Here is a 24,525-nt window from a genome sequence, read left to right on the forward strand (position 1 = left end):
GGTCCTGAGGGCTGCATTCCTGCACAGCTTCAATGGGCCCTCACTTCAACGCTCCTGCAATTAATGATGGGCTTTTCTGCAGAGCTTCACCGTGATACATTCATTAAATTCAGGTTGTGTTGAAGCAAGGAAACATGACAAACCTGCACGACGGTGGCCCCCGGGGACCGGAAATGCCCATCCCTGCTGCACTGCATCACTCAGCGATTTTTAGCACTCACACCAAGCCTCTGTTGAACTCACCCTGTACATGCTGGTTCTCTCCATCTGCGCCACCATATGGGAACGCTGCATGATGGCACAGGGACATGACCTGCTGCCTCACGCTACGGTTCAGGGGGGGGTTTAGACTGAAGAGTCGAATCAAGTCTGCCAGGAAGTGTGGATGAACCTGAGAGTGCGCGTGATCTTAACAGCACATATTTACAGACTATTCTACAAGGCTGCTCATAAATGTCGTGATAACATCCCTGGTTTGAGTCCAGCTGTTGCCTCTCTGTGTGGAGTTTGCATGTTTTACTGTGCATGTGTAGACTTTCTCCAGTGTCTTCCTACAGTCTCCAAAATATGTATTTGAAATTCACTCTAAATTTCTCCATGTGTGAATGTGATTGTGGTTGCCTGCCTCTCTGTGTTTGCCCTGTGATGGATGGTGCCCCTGCCTTTGATTATGATGCAGAAACATGATTCTTTACCGAATACTATATATTGCTTCCCTTCAAAATCTGGTTTGGTTTGTTTGTGGTCACAGTTGTATTGCTTCTTTGCTATTCATTATTTTAATTCAGCTGTAGTATAAGTCATATTGCACCACACTTAATCTTTTGTTAACAGATACCATGTTCCTATGTGTTATGTGAATTGAATTCTAATAAAATGTCTGGATTTAGCTGAATGTACCTTATCATAATGCCTATTTCTTATGCTTGACAGAGAACTACAGCCTTTGTGTATGTGGCTTGTAGCCACACAGTCACTTATCACCTTTTGCGTTTGGCAAACCAAACCTAACATTAGGGTGAAAATGATAACAGTTGCAGGACAGACATTAGTCTTCCCAACAAAGAAATCTTTCCTCTCAGGCTTTCCCAACCTTTCCCCCCCCCCCCCCCCCCCCCCCCCCCCCCCCCCACACACACACACACACACACACACACAACACACAAAAGCAGGAACCTTCATGATAAAGTGTTTGGCAGTCTCCCAGGTCTGCTTCAGGTTCTCTGCATATTTAATTCTGACTGCTTCAAAGCAGGCAAAGCCATGGACGCCCATGATCTCTCACACCCAGAGACAATTGGATAGTACTATCTTACCATAAAATATAGAAACATATTATAAACTGATGCATCTACATATAAATAAAAATGTTTGGATGATTTGCAAGAACACAAGTATAAACCTGACAAAGCTGTAAAAGTGGATCAGTCTGTCTTCGACAAGATCAATGAGCGCCTCTGTGGTCTCCGAGATAGGATCCTCTCTCCCTTTAATGACCTGTAAAAGCTGGATAGGCATATTTATCTCCGTATTCTATGCCAACAGATAAGATAGTGAGCCTGCCGAACAGCCGTCTCCCAAAAAACACACAAAAACGATGTGTGCCTTTTTGAAATGGCAACATTTTATTATGAAGCTGTAGAGATACTTTATTATTACCCATACATCTCCGCTTTATCCAACATGGGGTTGTAGGGCGGTCGAGCTGATTCCAGGTGACTGCTGCTGAAGGCATTGCACACCCTGGACGGGTCACCTGTCCATCACGTGGCAAACACAAAGAGACAGACAACCACATGTATCCACGTTAAAGCTCCACTTATTGTTTGTAGCAGCTGCTCGTCTCTGCAAGGCCTTTCTCATTAACTGTCATCACTTCTACGTGGAGTGATTCACACACACACACACACCCTCAGCCTCATCACTGAGTCAACTCGCATCTCAAATATTGAACCTCGCAACCTTTAAGTCTTACAGCAACAAGGAAAGAATATGAAGAGCATGCAAAGGTCCATGAATGCACAACATAAAAACTTGGATGTGTCACTTGGGCTTCATAGATTATACGTTTAAAGGCTGTTCACACAAATCTGTGTTTCATTTTGATGTTTTGTTTTAAATTTCAAAGGAATAATTTCTGTATTGCAAACTATTTGTTTGATTGAAAAAAAAATAAAGGCAAATTCATTGTATGTACATAGTTTAAATGTTGCTGCGCACGCAGATATTTTGTTCTTGGTTTCGAGCGCCCCCTACTGGTTTATCCTGTAAGGAACTTGGTTTACCATGACATGGTGTGTTTCATGTGTGTTTTCAGAGGCCCAATGAATACTGCCTGATGTGGGTGTCTGCAGACCTCATTTCCTTTGCTGTCGTCATAGGAATATTTGTATTCCAGAAGTAAGTACACACGTCTGGACATTTACCTGCAGACAGATCATAACTGTGAATGCTGATGCAAGAATGAAAAATTTGGCTTCTTTTTTTTTTTCTCTCTTACCCAAACAAGGATCTATTTTCTCACAAATGTGTCAAATAGTTAATCAGTGTGTATCTTCTTGTCAGCAATACAATAAGGTAGCAATTTTCAGAGTATGTTTTTTCCTGTGTTGACTTTGAATTGAGCTGCTCTGTGGTGTTTCTGCTGTCACTTTCTCGTTGTTCATAAGTTTACGAGCAGACAAGATCTTCCATCTTCTGCACATGTTTTTTCTTGACTAAACCCTTCACCCTCCTGCGCCTTCCTTTCGTTGATTGACAGATTTCCTGTCATCCTGTGGATGGAGGATGTTCTCCTTTGTTCTTTTTTTCTTTCTGACTTGTAACCGTCCGATACAAGTTTTGTTCTGCTTGGCCAAGCTTTTCTGTAGCTTCTGTCTTCTGCCCTAAACTGATCTCTCTCTTTCTCCCTCTCTCTCTCTCTCCTTCTCTTCCCGCCTCCTTTTGTCCTTTTTTGTTGTTCCTTGTCTTCTCCCCTCTGCCCGATGTGCATGCTCTTCTTCTCCTCTGCTGCATTCTGGCATCTTCTCTCAGCTATCATATGATCAGGTAACTGGGTCACCCGCTCCTCTGATGGCCCAAACTCTTCTCTCATTTCACCCTCTTTCTGTCTCTTTCCTCTTTATCACTCTTCTCATTGTTTGGAGGATTTTCTATTTGTATATCTCATTTCTTCCACTTCTTTCTCTCCATTTTCTTAATATTTAATTCATCTCATTCAATCTCCACATTTTTTCTCTCCTTCATTTTTGCTGTCTTTTCACCTTCTCTCATCTTTGTCACTTGTCTCTGTCTGACCTGAATCGTACTGTACTGCTGAATTCTCGTCTGTGTCCTCATGGGCTGAATAAAAACTGTGTTTCCCCCACACACAGCTCGAAGTATCAACGTCTCCAATAAGATTTTAGATTTATCTCTCCGATTAATGCAAGCGATTGAATGTCAGAATTGAAGTACAGCTCTGCATTCATCAGGGGAAGTGCCTTGGGATTGGCTTTTATCGATGCTGATGAGCTAAATTGTGGTTTGTTTGCATTTCTGTTCGTGTGTCATTTACAATGACTAATGCACTCAGCCTTCCAATTAAATTAACCTGTTTTCATTAAGGCAATGATGCTTGGTTTAAAGTCAAATATATGCCTTAACCGAAGGAATGAATGATCTTTGGTAAGACAGACAAAAAAAAAAAAAAAATAGTTTCCACTAATTAAAGCAAATTGTCAGTGGGATTTATGTTTGGTAGACATGCAGGAAAAGTAGAGCACTTAATACTGAATGCAGCCTCATTTTAGTTTGATAAACACTCTGGTTCCATTTTTGAAAAGATTGAGTAGATCGGTCATTGACAAGATTATGAAAAGTACCTTATGAAGCAAGAAAGCTAATGATGAATACTGGAGAGCAAATTCCTGTCAAATCAATATTGTTAATTTGATTATTTTGTGTGTGTGTGTGTGTATATATATATATATATATATATATATATAAGAATTGTACACTAACTTAACTGGAATAGCTTGTATGTAACCATCAAGGAAGTTGTACTAACTGTACACTCGCACTCAGTTCTGATAGGAATAACAAAGGCTCATTAACATTGAGCTCTGTGTACTTCATATACCTCCTGCAACAGCAGAGAGCTGCTTTTAACGGGGCAACATGTTCAGCTAGGTTCTCTACTCGGTGAAACGTTACAATGCATGAGCCTGAACTAATACGGAACTATTCAGTGATATTCCGAAATCTCCGGGTGATTTCTGACCACACACACACGACCCCCTCCTGCAGGTATCGGACGAGCGGCATGCGCAGCTACAACCCTGAGCAGATCATGCTGAGTGCTGCCGTCAGGAGGTCGAGTCGAGACATCAACGTCATGAAGGAGAAACTTATCTTCTCTGGTAAGAACCGTGAGACGACATTTGATTTTTTGTCACTTCGCTTTGTGGGCTCCTGAACAAAGGAACTAATTCTTAATTTGTTGATGTGAAAAAAGGGAAGTCATTCAGCTTGTTATTCATAGTAACTGTCACATATAAGCATGCTTCGTGTTCATAATAAATCGATCAAGGTAAACCCTCTGTTAAAGTGTTTGATTGGGTTTCGATCCCCTTTAAAGATGAGAAGCAGTTCATTTTGAAATTCGGGCACCCAGGCAGCATGTCACTCGATCCCAGCATGCATCTCTCTTTGAGTGTCTGTGAATGTTGTCCTCTATCCTCTTCCTCTCTTCCATGTCAAAGGTCAACCCCAGTAACCGCCCTCCCTCCTCCATCCTTCGTGTGATGTCCATCCTACCACACCTCCATCTCTTCTCTGCAAGCAGTGGCTTCCTCCTCTTTTATTCCATGCATCCGTTGCAGCCCTCATTGCCTCCCACCTCTCTGCCTGCCCCCCCCCACCCCCCCATCCATCCATTCACCTACACTCCCATCCTCATCCCACAATAACTCGGCGGAATTGACGCCTTGTATGGGGGAGCTTGTAGACAACCCGGTCTGTCTAGAGAGCCTCTTGTACTGGGGTCAAAGGTGAGTGATGCAGTTTGTGAGCCAACATCTTTTTTCCTTCATCCCTTTTATCATTCAGTGTTGCAGTGAATCACACCTTTTTAGATGATCAAAATGGGTAAAGGGGAGAATTGCTGGCAGTTCAACAATTGAACTGAGCTTGCTGACTTTTCTTCTCTTATTCTTTGGTGCCCTCCAGAGGTACAGAATGGAGTTGGCACTGCCGAGGAGCTCTACGGAGAAAATGGCTATGACTACTACACTAACCAGGGAATCAGCCAGTGACCCAAAGCCACCAAAGAGATGGAAGCTTCACATTCACATCATCCCCGTTTCTCCGTGCAAAATCTCTTCTCTTTCTCTTCTTCCTCTTCCTCGTCCGAGGACGAGGCGACAGACTGCCGTGTTTGGCAAAAACACCAACTCTCCCATGTGTCATGTGTACATTCTGTAAATAGTCCGAGTCAGACATGTTGCGTATCGGAGCAAACTACAAGCACTTTTTAATTGATGAGACAAATCTGTGGCCTCCTCCTCTTTCTCCTCCTCCTTTTCTCCTATCTACAAGAAGCCTGTCTGACTTGGCAACGTTTGCTTCCATTCTAAGGAGTTTTCAGATAAAATTTTGAATTCTAAGCTACTTTAAAAAAAAAAAAAAAAAAACAACAACAAAAAGAACTTGTTGTTTGGGGCTCTGTAAGGGACGTCCTTCTCTTGCTGATTACATTTCTTTAACAAGACTTGCAGCATGAGGACAGTTTGCCTCCAGCTCATTACTCTATTCTCAGCACTGCTCTGTGCTGCAGTTCGTTGAAATATTAGCAGTGATATTTATATTTAATAAAGAACGTTAAGACACACACACATATATACAAGAGCTGTTTACAGAAGTTCTACCTTCTCCTCCAGATGAAATATTCCCACGCTGTATGTAAAGAGTTGTTTCAATAGGTGCCTCCCTGCCCTTTGCCTGCTCAGTGCATGTGATTGACTCGGCGCGGCGCCACCTGACGAACTGGTGAAGATGTCTGGGGAAGGTTGTGTCATTATACAGTTTATGATGAATGTGTATGGATTATTGTGGTTTTTGTTTAAAAAAAATATTGTACAGTGTATTGTGTGTATTCTGACTGCATATATGTATATTTTTATCCCCTGTGTGCAGTGCTCTGTTGAGTGTGTTGTATAGTGTATATACAGGTGAGCCAGTGGTTGAGATGTTGCCGCCAACAGAATTGATATTTAAAAAAAAAGAAAAAGTGATATTTAAATGACTTTAGCAATAGTTTGGTCAAAGTATATTTCTCCTTCTCACAGCCTTTGAACTGCACTTCGGTCTGTGGAGTTTGTGTTGAACAAAATGCATCTGAATGTTGGTTGCTGGTGTAAAAACTAAGATAAATGAAGTGGGTGCGAACTGTGAAAATGAAGCTAGTGTTTCCCAGACCTGGTCTTCTAGTATTTTCTGCAAAGCATGTATATAAATGTCTCCTGTTCCAGCCTATCCCTATCTTAGGAAGCATACAGGGTAGTTGATTCTCGAGGAGCAGAACGGGCGAGCAAAACTAAAGTGAAGAGATGCTGAAGGTTTTGCAACGGGCAGCACAGGCCAAGACATGGATTGCCTTTTGTGTTTACTTTTTATTCTTGGAGTATTACTGTGCCTCAGAAGTGAACATTAAAAAAAAAAAAAAGTCTTCTAAAACAGTTGTGGCTCGACTCGTTGATGCAATCAAAGTTGTTTGAGGGTAATATCGACACTGTTCCAAATAGGTGTAAAACATATCAAGGAGGGAGTCTGACCACGCAAAGTTTGTCCTTAAATTTCATTCCCTCATTGCACATTTAATGGTTAGCATCGTTTTTGTTTTTTTTTACATGTAACCATTCCTGGTTTCAAAATGCATGATCAGGCTTTATCTGGTTTCTTCTCCGTCAACGTTTAATAAGTGATATAAATGTGGATATACGAATGTATTTGACTAATCTCTCAGCTGAGCCTGAAACCTGATTCATGTTGGAAGGATGAACACACGATGGAGCTCAAATTTAACATTTGATGTGTTTGAAACCTGTGAAAGGTGATTTATTAAAGAATGCAAAGAGAGACACTTGAAGTATTTTTAATACGGTAAAAAGCAGATTAGCTTGACTTCATGTTTTTATGCAACTATACTGCGTATAGTCTGTACTTGCATTACAAAAATAGATCTGAGTATTCTTTTTTTTTTTTTTTAAACAGTATCTTTACAGACTGGTTCTGTTTACATCCAAGTTAGTTTTATTTTGTAAAATCAGTGTGAATTAAAGTGGGTTAAAAATAAGAGGCAGATACACCTTCCGAAGGAATGCAAAGCTGAAAAATGGCAACAATCAAGGACGCACACACATACAAATGGAACAGGAATAGAAATTAACGTCTACCCAAAATGTGCAAATTCAAGCTTTTCATCTTCCAGAATTAGAAACTAACAGTCAGGGATTTTTCAGGTTCTTCACGTGACACTGTCATCAAATACTCGAGGCACCAGGAAGTCCTTCTGTAGGACTGGTAAGTCCCATCACCAGCAGCAAAAACCGCTTGTCACACTCCAACAATACCCCCTTGTCCATTTAAGTTCGGAATGCAGTTTTACAATTAAACGTACAAGAGCGAATCGGACTCCACACTAAATTCCTCTGTATTGGACCCTTGAACTATGAGTTGGCAGCCCTGCTCTAAATTACTTGAGCATTCCACACAAAAACTGAGGTTCTCCTACTGTGACTGTGCAAAGCATTATCAAGAGCCGAACTGAGAGAAGAGCTGCTCTGCAGCCCATCGCCTCAGTCCCAACAGTATAGCAGCTTTCTGAGAAGGCACAAAGCTTTACTGGAAAAATGAAAACTTAAATTAAAAGGCACGCACATACGAAACACAGGCAACTAAAATAAATAAATAAATAGCTGAAGGTATACTAGCTAGCTTTGAAGTCTGACACTGATTGTTCCCTGAATTCAACAGTATTTGTGGCTCGCCTCAGACAACTGATGTCATTCTGTCGCAGAGTTTTCTCTCTGCTGTACTTCGGTGCATAACTCTACTATCTGAAAGTTGACTCTTGAGGAATGTTCTCCGTTTCCGCCACCGTTCACAGTTTTAAGAAGGACAGAAAGTTGGTTAAACAACCGGTGAGTCTTGCATTGACTTTGCGCCGTGTTGTTTTTCTCACATCAGCACATGAAGCCCATTGGTGAAGCGAGCAGCAGGAGTCGGTGGGAGATCCGTCCGAACGATCTTCCTGGCCGGAGATTAGCTGAAGTTCGTCTTGCGGAGGTGTCTGTTGGGTATTTCTATTGCGCTCACTTGTAAAGGCCAGGAGCCGCCCATGATGCCGGCCTGAATGGCCACGCCTGTGACCACAGCCAGGTCCGGGTCCACCGACGTGTTCGGCTCCTTCCCAAAGAACTCGCTGATCAGCTTCCTGATCCGCGGGATCCTGGTGGACCCGCCAACCAGCACGATCTCGTCGACGTCCTCCTTCTCCAGGTGGCCTTCGACCAGGACCGTCTTCACGGGGGCCAGGATCTTCTGGAAAAGGTCCTCGTTGAGCTCCTCGAACAGCTTGCGAGTGACAACGGCCTGAAAGATTACGGGGGCGGGAGAGGAGGCTTGGGGGGAATCCGAGCGCTCGGGGGTGTGAAGGGAGAGGGGCACCCTGATGGAGGCTGTGGGGTGGAGAGTGAGGTTCAGCTTAGCCGTCTCCACAGCCTGTCGCAGACGGTGGATGTCCTCTTTCAGGACAGGTGCAGAGCCAAACTCCTGCCGGACTCTCTCTATGGTGTACTGCAGTAACCGCTGACTGAAGTCCTGACCTCCCAGCTTGTTGTTTCCTACAACAGAGCAAAGAGCCACTTCATGAACGGCCTTTTTGATTATAAATACAAGTGGACCAGTAGAAAAGCACGAGTCCAGGCTTTATTTTAAATCAAATTTGATGAGGAGGGTCTGTATATCAAATCATCTCATAGGGAAACCAAACGCATTAGCTATATGTAGCTCAAAATAGAATTTAATTTTATAAAATAATTTGTTTGATTCCACAGCGTCACTGTCCCAGGAAAAACAGTGACGTCGCTACAATTGTTCTGTAAATGTTGGAAAAAAACTATATGTAAACTTCACATGAAATAAGTAACTTCACTTCTTGTTGATTTTTAAAAAGAAGAAATCCCATACAATCTGGACCTCACCGTGATGGAAGTGAACCGTCCTTGATCTACCGTCTCGTGACTGAAGCGGAGCACATTACCTGCCATGGCCCTGGTGAGGAACATGCCGCCCTGCTTGTTGAGCAGAGACACGTCCAGGGTTCCTCCCCCGAGGTCCACCACCAGCACGTTGAACACGTCCACCTTGTGGAGTCCGTAAGCCATGGCTGCGGCCGTGGGCTCGTTGATCACCCGCAGGATCTCCAGGCCTGCAAGGCAACGGGGACTTTAGCGTACGTGTATTCTCCTTGAATTTACTCATCTAGCTTCTATAAATAATCCTCCTTTGGACCAGGCTTTAAAAGTGTCCTTCACTGACCGGCGAGGTTCGCCGCCCTGATAGTGTAGTTCCTCTGCCGCTCGTCAAACTCGGCGGGCACGGCGATGACGGCCTTCTGCACGGGCACGCCCAGCTGCAGCTCAGCCATCTTCCTCATTTCGAGCAGCAGCCTGGAGCCGATGAACTCCGGGCTGACAGTGAAGGTGTGGTTGGTGAAAATCACAAACTCAGCACTTCCATTGTTGTTCATTACCTGGCGGAGCAGTTAGAATGAAAAACACGCATTAAAAAAGAAAAAAAAGAAAAAGAAATGATGGCAGAACGCTGTTAAGAATGAATAACTTGGGAATTGCATATTGAGCTGTGAAGCTTAAGATATATGGCATCTGATGACCGCAAGTGATACTAAGATATTAAAAAAAAGATCACTGGTCCAGAGGAAGTATGTTGGTCCATGTTTAATGCCAAGTGTGTAGTACTTACAAATAAATATTCAATATGTTCTTTTTAATAATTGCATTCTCATCGTACTCAGAGCTATGTACGATGACAATGAAGCAATTATTACAAAAAGTTGCAAAAATGACCAAATTTAGATACAAATGTAACACAGAATTAAAAAAGTAAAATGATTAAGTGATTGCAACAAATCTAAATAAAAATGAAATGACGAGACAAAACAGGTCCATTCAGACAAAATATGATGCAAATATTGACGAGATGTCTGATTTGAGGGTTACGCAGATCTGTGAATAATTCTCATTTATTATACACACATCATCAAGTAACTTAACATAACCTGCTGCACACCAGGTCACATTAAAGATAAGAAATTGATTCTTGTGAAAGCACCACCTGTCGTTTGTGAAACTCACACTCATTCATAGAAAATGGAAAAGAGAGACAAGTGAAGGGCCTTCACAGACAAGCCGGTCTATTGAGAAAATTACATTTGATCACGTCATATTAATAAAATAAATAACAGATGCCAAACCGAAACAGTGACGCCTTTGGGTTCATCGGCTGTCAAACTGTCCACAGTGGCATTAAAATGGGTTGTACCAACGATTTCAGGAGCTTACAATAAATGTTTTCTATTCCGTCTGTCAACAAACATTTTGGAAACCGGATCTGCAGGGTAGAAAAGTTATTGTCACGTGGTTTAGGAGGGCAAAACAGAGAGTCTGATTAATGTCCTAACTAATGTCCTATTCAGCCATTAGTTAGTGCTAATCATAGTTCCGACATTGTGATTAAGAGCTGAACCTCTTTCACCTGAAGTTAGTGGATGTTATTTCATTATGTCACACTGTGAACACACAGCTCATGATAAAGAGGAATTGGGGCTTTTTTTTATATTTGCAACCCTGGCCCCTATTCTTTCCTGATTCCATGTCCGAACCTGACCCACCTTAAACGGGTACCGAGCACTCTCCCGCTCCAGGTCGTCCGGATCAAACGTCTTTCCAATGAACCTCTTGGCATCGTAGATGGTGTTCTGCGGGTTGCTGTCGGCCAGGTCCACGGCCTGGTGCCCTGCCAGCACCGCGGTGGGGGTGAAGGAGACGGCGCTGGGGATGCCCTTCCTGCCCTCCTCGTCGGCGATCACCTCCACGTGCCCGCTGCCCGGGTGGAAGACCCCCACGGAGCAGAAGGTGGTGCCCAGGTCCAGGCCGATCACACGGGGCTTCGGGGGCGGCAGGTACTGCTGGCCCAGGTACCCGGCCAGGAACAGGGCCAGGATCACAGAACCTGAGGGAGAAGTGACAGCGTGTGTGATACCGGCAAACCTACCGTGTTAGCACCCGGGCTAACCACGGGACTTCATCTTACCGATCATGGACACTTCTCCCGCCATCCTGAGTCACTGTTTGTCACACGCCGCTGTAATTCCACCACAAGACCTTAAAACTGCTGAAGTTTCGGTAAAACGATGCTCGACTGTGACTGACTTTCCAGTCACCAACAATATACACGTCAACGTAGCATGATTGCGCAGGAACTCTGGGCAATGTAGTTTTTTAACCAAATGGCTGCCGTGCGTCATTAAACCAAAAGTTGTTACTTTGGACTACAGCTCCCACCAATACCAACACAGCGCGACGTTCGATGACGCATCACGTTTTCAACCAATCAGGAAAAGACACAGAAAGCGTTGGTTATTATTATTATTATTATTATTATTATTATTATTATTATTATTATTATTATTATTATTATTATTATTATTATTATTATTATTATTATTGGGAAGATATTTTAAAAATTGATTTAGTAAACTCATATTGAAATGCACAAATATCCTCATTACTTTTAATGTGATCATTCTTAACCCTCACTGGTTTTATGTAGTGTTGGTTTGGATGAAATCTGTTAAGATCCGACAACCCTGCTGTTTCTTTTTCTGAAAGAACTCTCTCTCATACACACACACGCACACACACACGCACGCACGCACGCACGCACACGCACACACACGCACGCACACACTCACACACACACACTGGCACACAACTTAATCCCTTCCTGATGTCATTTAGTGGGTCACTGCAGCAGCCTTCTGCTCCTGTATGTGGGTCGCAGTCTCTCACTGCTGTAATCTAAAGTTGGACTTGTAGAGTTACATCTTTCAAAACCACAATAAAGAATAATTACTGAACTTTAACATTACATCATCACTTTATTTCCTGTATGTTAGTTACTTGTGAAGAAGGGAGAAATGTGGCTCCAATACAACTGTATTGGTTTCTTATTGGATATCTTTAGTAAAGGGCAATATGTTACATGACTCCTGTCTTGACTTCGCCTCACACACAGTACAAATAACAACCTGAACATACAAACATGAGGAGGAAGAATTAAACATCATAATCCCAATGAGGCCCCTGGATTCCTCCTTACGTTTGATGCTGACAGGAGACAAGGTGTGTCATTTTTTTCTTTTTATTACAAATTAAATCACTCACACATCATGAACTGGGTTTTTAAATGTGTGTGTGTGATGCAGGCCTTCCTGTTTCGAGAAACAAACACCATGGGGCACATTTCATTCATGCTTTATTTGAAACTACAAGCAAGAATACGACAAGGCGACGACAAAGAACAAACCAGTGGAAATCATGATTGGTTGACTGATTTCAGTCAAATAGAGAACTTTAAATGTATTTATTTATTTATTTTATGTATTTATTTATTTGTTTGTTTGCTTATCTATCTATTTATTTATCTATTAATCAAAGTTCTCTCACCTAACACTTATTATGACACATATTGAAACATTCAGACACAAAGCAGTAATGAATGAGCTGATTTGAATGAGCTGGATGAGCGCAAGCACCTTTCACGTCCATTCTTTCATGTCATATGAGAGTGTGTGTTATATCATCATGTAGATATAGGTCATACGTGTTAATCTCACCAGCTGTTTCTTATCCCCATCAGAGCAGCTCCACCATCACAAATGGATGATTGGTGGATTAATCGAGTGGCTCCTTCACACCTAATGTGTCACCAGTTAATACGCACACATATTGTACCCAGCACCTCATCAAAAAGATGTGGCAATTAGTCAAAAGGCCTGTGATGCGTCTTTAGGTAGCACATTAGCCTGTCACCAGCACAAACAAATGGAAATAGCATCATTTGTGAGTTCCTCCGCCAGACTGCCAAGTTCAGCTTATTTGTTTTGATTTCTGAAGAAGTCAGTAGCTGCACATCAGCCACACGTACAAGCTCAGGAAGGATACCACACACACCTGCAGCCCACACAGGAAAGAGCTGTGGTCACATGTCTGCAGTTGAATGACAGCTGCATGAAAAAAATACCCCATATATATATATTTTCATTTAAAGGGGTCATATTATGCTAAATTTACTTTCTAATGGTTTTCGAACAGTAATATGCGCCCCCATGCCTGGGAATGACGCCCTTCCTCCTCTTCCTAAGATGGGCATTTGTGGGCGGAGGCCGTCCAGCTCACATAAACACAACACGTTCTGAATGCAGCTCGTATGATCCAATACTCAAATGGCTGAAAATCAAGGAAAATCTGGATTTGGGGCAATAAACTTTGAATACAACATTTTTGGACCAACAAGACCATATGGAAGTGTTGAAATCTGAATAATATGACCCCTTTAAATGTATGCATCTCCTGTAAATGGACTGACTGATGGCATATTTACTCACACACCCTACAATTTATGTTTTTATTGATTGATTTTGATAGCATTTTGAATTTCAGATTTGTCTAACGGTAGATTAAAAAAACCATTAAATTCAAAGCATCACACGATAAAAAAAAAGGTTAATTCTTTTTAACTAAATAGCCAGACAGTAGTGTTGTGTCAGTCCATCTAATCCACCTATCTATCTATCTATCTATCTATCTATCTATCTATCTATCTATCTATCTATCTATCTATCTATCTATCTATCTATCTATCTATCTATCTATCTATCTATCTATCTATCTATCTATCTATCTATCTATCTATCTATCTATCTATCTATCTATCTATCTATATATATATCTATCTATCTATCTATCTCTCTCTCTCTCTCTCTCTCTCTATCTATCTATCTATCTATCTATCTATCTATCTATCTATCTATCTATCTATCTACTGTCTGTCTGCCCATGCGTCCTTCCATGAGAGAGAGAAAGAGAGAGAGAGAGAGAGAGAGAGAGAGTGTAAGACAGAAAGAGACTTTAACTTGATAATATAAGTTCAATAAAAAATGTACTACATTCAACTATGCAGAGTTTATTATACAATTACAAATAACTGTAAAACAACCATGTTATTGTTTTATAATATCTACTCTCTCAGATTTGAAAAGTTCAAAAGTGTTTTAAATTGACATGCATTTATTTTTGTTTGTGATAGTGGGAAACAAAATAGCAGCAGTAATGACAAATGTATTCCTCTAAGCAAGATTTATATATAGAAAATAAACTGAAGTGAAGAAAAAAGACATTGTTCGTGTGGGATTTCTTATTCAGTTATTGTTGTCGTGCTTCTTTCTGTACCACATTAATCTGTTCATCACTCTCAGATTTATTCTGTATTAATTTCAACCAGCCAGATGCACGGGTTGGAAACATTACACCTGTATATGATAATCAATGAAAAAGCACCTGAAAAAGGATTCCAACAGAATCACTTATGTATAAATGTATGCTTTCATTGAATAATGAAATACAAGCATGACCTTTGATTATTGTTAGTTATTCTAATTACACGTAAGCGCCATCGCTACTTTGGATGTGGGACCTTGTGTTTGTACAGTGCTACTCTGCTGCTTCTAATGAGGTTTAGGATAAGGGATCTAAAAAGAGCACAGCTACAAAACGATGGCATACTATAAAAAGAAAGAGTGGAAATAACCCTTGAAAACAAAGACACGGTCAGTTGATCCACCGATGGTGGACTTGTTGTTAAGCTTGAGTTGTGCTTCAGCTGTTAGAGTGGTGGTGGTCCATCTATTGGATTAGAGGAGGGATTTCACTGTTGTATTAATCTGAAGAGACAGCAGGCGACCCGGTCTGGGCTCTCTCTCTCTCTCTCTCTCTCTCTCTCTCTCTCTCTCTCTCTCTCTCTCTCTCTCTCTCTCTCTCTCTCTCTCTCTCTCTCTCTCTCTCTCTCTCTCTCTCTCTCTCCCCATCCTGTCATTCAGCGTGCTGACTTCTCCAACCATCAGACCTACTGAAGTAAGCAGGAATACCTCAGAACCAGCATGAACCTCTTCTGCTTCTCACTGGTAAGAAATGCATTTTGCTTTCTGTTTGGGCTTGATGAGTGTGCACTGGGGGTTATGCTGCTTAAATGTGAGGCAGGACATGAGGAATATATCACAGGTTTCCTCAACAATAAAAAAAAATCAAAAACACAAAAGAAACTTTTATGTTTTATATCAATTGATAATACTGGTGTGTTTCAATCAGGTGGGCAACACGACCTGACAAAAGACATGTTTGATTCTTAGTAGTCTCATCATTGAATTGCTGTAGATATTTTAAACATGGCTTGTTATTTTGGGAGTGGGTTAGGGGGTAATACTCTTGCGTCACTGTGAGGTTGGTGACTCCTTTGTGGCGCGGTTATCATGTCTTTATGTGGTTTTCTCCTGCTACTCTGACTTACTGCCACAGTTGATATTTATGTATTTTAGGTTAACTGGTGACTGGAACTTGTTTGTCTCTCAGTGTTTGCACTGTGATGGACTGGAACTCGGTACATTAGACAAATGTATACTTCTGGTATTGTGGTTCTACTAAAATCTCACCAGATTTGAACTAATGACTTTCAATCACCCCCATCTCTGTACTAAACCAAAGCACAATCTTTCATTTTGGCACTTCGATAGCAGCATGTGTTCATTGATCTAGGTGATTGTATTTTTTTTTTTGGGGGGGGGGGGGGCAACCTGCAGGTGCTGTCAGAGGATTCTTTTAATGATGACAGAGAACAGTTAAGAATGAATATGACACATGTGCCACACACCCACAGATGTTACTGCAGCTGTCGTGCTACACGTGGCCAAATGGAATGCATACAGAAACTTGTCTCAGGGACAGATGTTGGGGATTTTGCCCAATAATCAGGACGGTCAACTAACTCCTTGCTGCAGTAAACACAGGCTTGAGTTCACTGATTGTCCCGTGAACTGCTGTTACTCCGCATCTCATCAGTTCTTAAACAAATATGTTGCTCAGGTTTGTAGTCAAGCACATTTGTAAACTTAATTTGAAACTTAATTTGTCTAAAAAATACTGAAGTACAAAATGTAGAAAAGTACAAAATGTGACGCTTAGATCATTGTTTTTGTTTTAAACCTAAATTACCTCCCTTGTCAATGAAAGGTGTTTGATTTAATTGTGTAAATTATCTTTGTTGACAATGTGTTCTACAATAATATGGTGTAAGGATAAATAAATTGTGGTTAAAAAAAATATAGTTAAAAAGCTTGAAATCCCTCTACAAAAAAGGGGAATTTGGTTTACTGCAAAAATGTAAGGATAAATGGAGTTTAAATTCACATTGTTGACGTGGCAACTTACGATTTCAAAAGTAGTGAAATTGATTGTTTTGTCTAAATTTTATTTCAGTGTAAGTCAAATTCCACACTTGAAAAAGAATTACTACAAGTTAATTGTTAATTAATACAAGTATATCTATTCAATCAGATTAATGTGAGTATTTCCATTTCTGGCTTCAGTCCAAAATCCCCATGTATATTTTCGAGAGTAAACTCAAAAAGGAAGCTGCCACTGTGTCTTGTTATTGTTGCTGGAAACGACGCACACATAGGAGGTGTCTGTAGATGAGATGAGATGAGTTGAGGAGAAATATTGGTTCGTGTTCCTAGAAGGAATCGAAACAAGCCAAACCAATGTTAATCCACATTCAAATCTGCTCGGAGGAATTTCAATCCTGAATACATCCGTGGTTGACAAGCAAATTTAAAAGAGCTTTAGAGCAGCATTAGCAGCAACCGCAGTCACGTAAAATCCCGCTGATGTTGATTTATGAAACGTATGTATTTGTGCATAAAAAGTGGAGTGGGTTGTCAAAGTAGCCTGACCTACAGATTCAAATGCATTCATAGCTCGTGCCCTGTGCTTAAGTGTAGCAGCTTGAACAGCTTTCTGTGTCCCCGGTACACATCAGGAGGGGTCTATGGACAGCCTGTACGAGGCGGTGAACAACTCCAGTGATGCTCCACCTCAGCCCATTCCCAGTCGCTCCTCCAGCAGGTCGTGCAGTCGTACCTGCAGCCGCTCCTGCAGCCCAGCGGTGCTGCTGGAGGACAACAAGTGGCAAAGCTCTGGAAGATCTATATCCATGGTGAGTGGGACAAATGCGGGGTCACAGATCATATGAATGGCGGCGTCCATGAGAACAGTCCCGATCGACCAGATTGCACAGGGTCACTTCTCTGGGGAATTGCAGACTCTCCGCCGACCAGACTGTACCTACAAAATAAAGCTGATTATGAAATGATAAGCACAGCCAGATGACAGCAGCTTTTACAGCCATTTCCAAAATGTTTAGTTCAAGCTTGTCACCCAAATTAAATTTCCCTGATGTCCCATCAGCGAGCCTGTGATGGAACATGATGGTTGATTTAATAAATCCATTTGGCTGTGGTGGAAATCTCTTTTCATTTTCGCTGTGCAATGAATGTCTAAATGCTTTGTTGTTGCTTTCAGGATATGTCTCAGATGCAGGGGTCCAACTGTAATAAAAAGAAACGAAGGTGAGCTTATTTAAAAAAGCATCTCATATTTATTTGTCTTACGTGTCTTCACATCAGGCATGAGAATCAATTGCACGCAGACAAACGGGATCAAAACCCTTTCAAATGGTGCAGCCAGTGCTTCTTTTGTTTAATTTGCATGCAAGCTAACATTAAAAAAAAAAGCTTCCCTTCAAGTGAAAGGGCTTTCCTGTTGAGTAATAGCATAACTTGAAAGGTTCCCTCTTTATTTTCTCTGATGGGTAATACTGTAAATCCTTCCTGTGGTCGAGCAGACAGGCTCCAGAGCATTGCAGACCTCCTCAGCTTTAGTCCAGTCTTACTCTGATAAAATGCTTCTCTTTAAGAAGAGGGATTGTCTGCCCATTAGACCCAATTGGAAGAGGGAGCTTAATATACATTATTGAGCTTTATTTAGAGTTTTTGTTGTTGTTGTTTTGGTTGAGTAGGGCCCTGGTGTCTGTTGGGCCAGCAGAAGGCAGATTATGGCTTTGGGCTCGTTGGACTAAGAGGATTCAAGGCCCCCATCGTCTCAACACCTTTTCTGCACTGGATTTACTCGAGAAGAAACATGACTCTATTGCAATATTGTGCTTTCAGACATCCTAGAAAGAATACATCTTCCTTTGACATGGACTCCATCTCCACATAATGGGACTCTTTAGCAAGAACATATGAACCCCACTTTGGGTGTTTTGTCAAGAACAATAAAAAAAACAGTGCTGATATTTGCATATTTATTATAACTCTAAAAAGAGGGACAATGTTCGCCCTGAAGTTAAATATGCAAGCCTGTCAACCACCTCATATAATACCATCCTTAAATATAACTCATGAAACATTAAACAAACAAACAGACAAACAAACAAACAAACAAACGAATGAATGAATGAATGAATGAATGAATGAATGAATGAATGAATTAGAAATGGCTTTGCATGGATCAGTCTTCATTTTAATCTACTGGTGACACCCCCACCCACTTAAAAACTACCTCTGAAATTTGTCCCAATATTACTTCTGCCTTTGATTTCAGAACTCATGTATCCAAGTCTGCCTCAGATAATGAAACATTAGGTGAGTACAAACAATGTATTTTGTGTGTGTTTTTAAAAAGGTCTATGGATTAAAAGTAATGTTCTGTTCTGCAAGTTTAGAGTGCATGCTTTTTAAGCTGATCATAATTATTGACGTTAACATTGGTTTAAAGTTGAGTGACCTTGCCATGCCCTTTGTCTGTGACATATAATAAGGTCTCAGTGGGTCTGATGTCTCTGTGGGCCCCGTTTGATCTGACTTTTCATTTAAAAGCCTCACTGTTTGTCTCCCTCCATTGCAGATAACCCCGGCTGTAATGCCACAGTTTGGCAGCCCGCCAGGAGCCAAGAAGATTTAGTCCACATCACCAACAATCACAATGAAGGTAAAGAGGAAATAAATAGGTTAATCTCATCTAAAGTGAATGCCAGTGTTCATTTGGACACCCAGCATGACGTCTGAAGACATGGGTCTGAGTTTGAAACTCAATTCGTGACCCTGTGACCCAACCGACTGACGAGTAAAATAAAATCTGCCATACAGAGATGCAGTGATTATATTTGGTATTATGCACAAAACTAATGGCAGAAACTCTTGAGATGCAAAATGAATTGCTTTGTTTGAGTCTCCAGCAAGCCCCCAGGCTGTTATATAGAATTCCATAGATTACATAGTTGCATAGAATACAAAATACATTTCCAATATTTTTAAAATGATCCCTTAATAGAAAAATACATATCAATGGAAAATTTCATTACAAGGTTGTTATTGAAGGATATTTCTATTTAGGTACGTATTTTTTAGAGTCAATTTTATCTTACAGAATCCATCATCAATATCTTCAGCTTTTCTTTAAATGGAATGAATCTTTAGCGAGAGGTAATGCTTGTAATGCTTTACAAAACTGTCAAGGTTATTAAAATCTTCTTTCACTGGTCTGGGCCAGATTTGATCATATTGGTCTGCATGTGGCCTTTGATTTGGGCACATCTGCTTTAGAGCAACATTATTGGCAGGTATTCTGTTATTGTCTTATTTAGCATGATTTGTTTATGACATTCCCAACAAACTGAACACCGGCCTGATAAAGGGTTTACACTTTATGGCCGATAGATCTTCATTTACATTTGAATGCATCATTAAACCATTTTGTTTCCATATTGTCTCCTAGAAATACGGAGGACGAAGCACAGAACAGAAGCCAAAGGAGGGAAAGGAGCTCATCATTCCGGCACAAAGAAAAAGGAGAAATCAGCTTCAAACCAGGTGAAATAGTTTGTCTCAGCATAGTCAGCACACAAAACATTCAATCATCATAGATTGTAGTTATACATGGATGTGTAGACAGAAGAGTGTAAACTTCCAAGCTGCCACCTGCTTTTGAATGCAAATGCTGATTGGGTTTTAATGCAGTGCAGATGGTCCAAAGAGGGGTCTACCCCTCTATGTAATCTCTGGGTCACATGGCAGAGAGGACGGCTCTGTGTGTGTGTGTGTGTGTGTGTGTGTGTGTGTGTGTGTGTGTGTGTGTGTGTGTGTGTGTGGGTGTGTGTGTGTGTGTGTGTGTGTGTGTGTACGTGTGGTTTAGGGTGGGACGATTTAGGACCTCTGTGCTATGCCACTCAGTGTCTAGTCTAATAACAATCATAAACACAATCATTGGAGTTGTGTCTGTGTTGCTGTAATGTATGATCTTCTAATCTGTCACATAGAATAGAATAGAATAGAATAGAATAGAATAGAATAGAATAGAATAGAAATAATAAATACATGTCAGTAGCTCTATGTTGGCCAAGCAGGACTTTGTACTAAATGTTAATGGAAAAGAAAATTGCACTCAAGAGTGAACTACAGAAAAATGAATCAACTGACAAGTTTTCAGTAAGCATGTACACTGTGTGTGTGAGCTTGTATGTGTTCTATTGTTTGCACTTTTGATACCAAATTATATATTCTGTATCCTGCTCCGAAGGGTTTGTTAGCTTTGCATTCATGCCACCATTGTTATTAGTAAAATTCTTACCGGAAGCAATGTTAAACAGCTTTACTTCCCTCATTTGAACAATGGTGTCACAGTAATTGCACTAATGGGGAGGATTTTTACTGGCTGAGATTATATAATTTGAAAGGTTCATAACACTTGCAGGGTTTCCACTGTTACACACACACCTGCATAACGCATGTTGCTTATGAAGCTTCCGGGATCGGTGTTTTAGGTCGTTCACACATTTAAATCATGTCAATGCTTGTTTGGAAGTTGTTCGAATGGACTTGATGTACATCAGATTCGCTACTTTAAAGCCTATAGATTCCACAAATAACACATTTCCATTTGAATGTCAGCACTAAATTTCACAAAAAAAATGTTCAATAGCTGTTGAGGCATCAAAATAACACTTTGTGTTGATTGATGCATTTATTACATTGTAGAGTCAATATGAGTGACTCTTTTAACACTATTATGAGTGACACTTTTAACACAGCTGCCAGTGAGCCAGAAGACATGTCCTCTTGTCAGGCAAATGTTCATACAGTGTTTGTGTCTTCAGGGTCTCCACACGAATGGAGTGTCTACGGAGTCAAAACCTGCCGGTAAAAGAAACCAGAAACCCGGGAAGAAACCAGCGGGAAAGAATGTGAAAGACAGCTCAAAGAAATGTCACAATCCCACAGGTGAAATCATTTTCTGTGACAGCTTAGCAGTTATTAAACAACCTCTAACACAACACCCGAGAAGCAGGATTACAAAAATATGACCTTCCTGAACCTGCCACTATCTCAATGACTCACTCGCCAATGTATGACGAAGAAAGAAAAAAAAAAGTGCTTACAATTGCAGAACCTCCACATGAAGCATTCAAGAAATTTCGGAAAGTATTTCTTGACTTAACAGCTGTTGAAAGATTCTGAAAGCTACTTCTGCTTTTAAGTTTTTGCCACACTGTCAATGTAGCTGTCTGGTGTCCTTGCAGTGCAGGTACATAGGTTTTTCTTAACAAATATACAAAATAAAACAAAGGATATGTTATAAAAATCCCAAATCTACTTTGTAAGTGGTCATGCAACGAGTCTCTATTTATAAAATCAATTTTATAGACAGTTTTTTAGTGTGAAGTGTACATGGCCTGAAGAACATCTTATAGATGGATAAAGCTTGTTGTATTTTTTCTACAGAGTGAGTCTTGAAATCTTCTCCGGTGTACTTTTTGTGTCTTCTCTCTCAGTGTGCTCCCCGTCAGGCACAATGAGCCCGCTGCTCGCACCCCACTACCTGGACGTGCCGTACAGATCAGACAGGAGGCCCTACATGGGCAAATGCTCCACTCTCCCTGCTCAGGAGAACACAACCCCGGGTCGATGCACTGAAGTGGTCAACCTACCAGGTGGAGCAACGCCCACCCACCACCAACGCTGGAGCAACCCAGGGGACAGCAATTCCGCATGGGGCGCCATCCAGCACACATGTCGTAGACCTCTGACGGAGTATCGCGTGTACTCGCATGACTTCGCCACCCCTCATGGGAAGGAGTGGGAGGAAAGACAGCAGCAGGCGGCGGTACAGGAAGGCAGCCTGAAACGGGACTGTAGACCCCAGATTCCACCAAAGGTGCCCCGGTCGATCACGGATGTGGATCTTTCAGAGCAAAATGTAAGTTTTTGCTGATGGAGAGGCAGTGTCAGATGTCAGGATGTCAGGATGTGATCCAGATGGATGTCATTCAACCAATGGGGAGATGGATGTATGAGAATGTCATTTTCCAAAAACAAGTTAACTACCAAGAAGCTTATTGGAAACCTCATCAGCGAAACCACAGTTACTCATACTGGTCAGACAAAGTGGGCGTGGCCTGACAGTGTGAGTGTCACTCCAAATATGTGAAAGTTGGCAGCATGATGAAATACATTGTTTTTTATGTATTGTGTTTGGTCTGCTGGTGAATCCTCAAACATATGAGGGAGGGATTCACTTCCAATGCTTAAACTAAGAATGGGGTAAATTCTGGTATAAAGCTCACTTTTTATTGACTTGAATACAAATTTCAGTTAACTGGGAAGCTTTATTTTTTTAAGATAAAGGACAAACTGGAACATCTTTTAAGAAATACTCTTAGTTTTTGTGTTGGGATCTACTGCTGGGAACTTTGTTAATTTTGCTGCTAAAGACAGTCCTAGATTTCTTTGACGGTGTGCTTGAGCTTATATATAGGCTGCACAGTGAATTTGAGCCAACACTATGGTAAAATGAATATGCCTCTAAATATCTAAAATCAATGCAAAGTTTTGCATTGTTGATCAATTTATCTGACCACTGATCAATCACTGTAACATTGTGTTTCAGGGTTTTCCTGAGGGCAGTGTTGAGTAAACGGAGTTACGATCTGGTGACAGTGTGGTGTGGGTTGTAGAGGGGATAGCCACGCCAATGACATTCGCTTAACTTTGACTTATTGTTAAACTCTGCAATCCGTTTTGTGCGGAATCAGTACTGTGGTTGCTGTTAATACCACACACCAGCGCAGATTGACCCTGGAGGGCAATGCCTTTGCGTGCACTCGACAGCGTAAGACCCTCGCACGTGCAGCGTGCAACATGTGTGACACAAAGCAGTGGTCAAGGCTTAGGATGACTCGGGAGAAAATTGTCTCAGAACAGAAGAATGACCTGGTGTAGAGATTACAAGACCCTCCTGATCTGTGGCGTTACTGGTTCTTAGAGTTAGAAAGTCATTTAACAAAGCCTCTGAAGACAAGAGACAGATAGTTAAGACTCTTCTCATATGCCATCTTTGTTTTGTGACATCTTTTTTGTTTACTATTTAATTAAAAATATAATTTCTGTGACACAAGCGCAGAGCACAGCTATACATTGCTGTATCTTTAAAACCAAGCATCGCATTTTTAAATGTGCCAAATAATTTGAAAAGTAAACCGTTGGAGCAAATATTTCCTGAAAGATGAGAAATCCTATCGATGCTGTGTTTGTATTGTTCACTTTACATGAACAATTGCCTCCCCGGGGAGTTAGGGGGCCTTTGAAGCAATAGCTTAGAAACCTTAATCTGGATTGACAGGAATTTATATGTGATTGCACGCGGTAGGATTAAGCAGCGTTTTGTCTGTAGAAGTCTCTTTTGCTCAACTGACCGAATAACCCCCACATGGCAACATCAGAACAATCACAATATGGTGGAATAAGAACTACCACAGCAACTCAAACGCTGTGTCGTAGGAAGAAGAGGGGCCACAGTCGCTCCCCACGAATTTTGAAGTGTTTCCAAAACTGCAGCTGAGATGACTTTTAGTCCATGTTGACAGACCAGAGATAGACCGGAAAGTGTTTCGACAGAAAAAAAAGTTACCACTTTCAGCTGTTCCTCTGTCATACCTCAGCACTTCCTCAAAAGTATTTACACATTTAGAAATGAACGTGCATGAATAATTGCTCCAGCATCGTTTTCCGTCAGCAGGTTCCCTGTTGACAAAAGAAACCTTTTGGGGATATTGAACTCAACAAATGTTGATACGGGCATGTTGGTTAATATAATGTTAACAACAAACATGACTCTTTCTGGTGGTACGGCTTATTTATTTGTGGCTTTTCAGCTCAACCTTGCACGGAATAACCACAGCCTTGTAATCCCAGTGGGAGATGTCATGAAGTGATATCATCGTCACTTGAATCTT

General features: G+C 41.2%; 2 protein-coding genes across 2 annotated transcripts in view; one reads left to right on the forward strand and one right to left on the reverse strand.

The window, feature by feature from the left end:
* gdpd5b (glycerophosphodiester phosphodiesterase domain containing 5b) overlaps positions 1 to 6,644 on the forward strand; it is a 41,887-nt gene extending 35,243 nt beyond the window's left edge. Inside the window, exons 14-16 of the mRNA XM_080502680.1 lie at positions 2,318 to 2,400; positions 4,288 to 4,400; positions 5,209 to 6,644. Of these exons, the coding sequence (XP_080358806.1) occupies positions 2,318 to 2,400; positions 4,288 to 4,400; positions 5,209 to 5,294 (282 nt within the window). The 3' untranslated portion in view covers positions 5,295 to 6,644. The remainder of the gene's footprint in view (positions 1 to 2,317; positions 2,401 to 4,287; positions 4,401 to 5,208) is intronic.
* Positions 6,645 to 7,116: 472 nt separating this feature from the next.
* Positions 7,117 to 11,497, reverse strand: hspa13 (heat shock protein 70 family, member 13). The gene is made up of 5 exons (XM_080511583.1): positions 11,374 to 11,497; positions 10,952 to 11,292; positions 9,580 to 9,793; positions 9,302 to 9,469; positions 7,117 to 8,882 (listed from the first exon to the last, which is right to left on the reverse strand). The coding sequence occupies exons 1-5, from the start codon at positions 11,396 to 11,398 to the stop codon at positions 8,302 to 8,304; spliced, it is 1,329 nt and encodes a 442-aa protein (XP_080367709.1). The 5' UTR covers positions 11,399 to 11,497; the 3' UTR covers positions 7,117 to 8,301.
* Between the last annotated feature and the right edge of the window lie 13,028 nt (positions 11,498 to 24,525).

The sequence above is a fragment of the Blennius ocellaris genome, assembly GCF_963422515.1.
Source record: "Blennius ocellaris genome assembly, chromosome: 2".
NCBI classification, from domain to species: Eukaryota; Metazoa; Chordata; class Actinopteri; order Blenniiformes; family Blenniidae; genus Blennius; species Blennius ocellaris.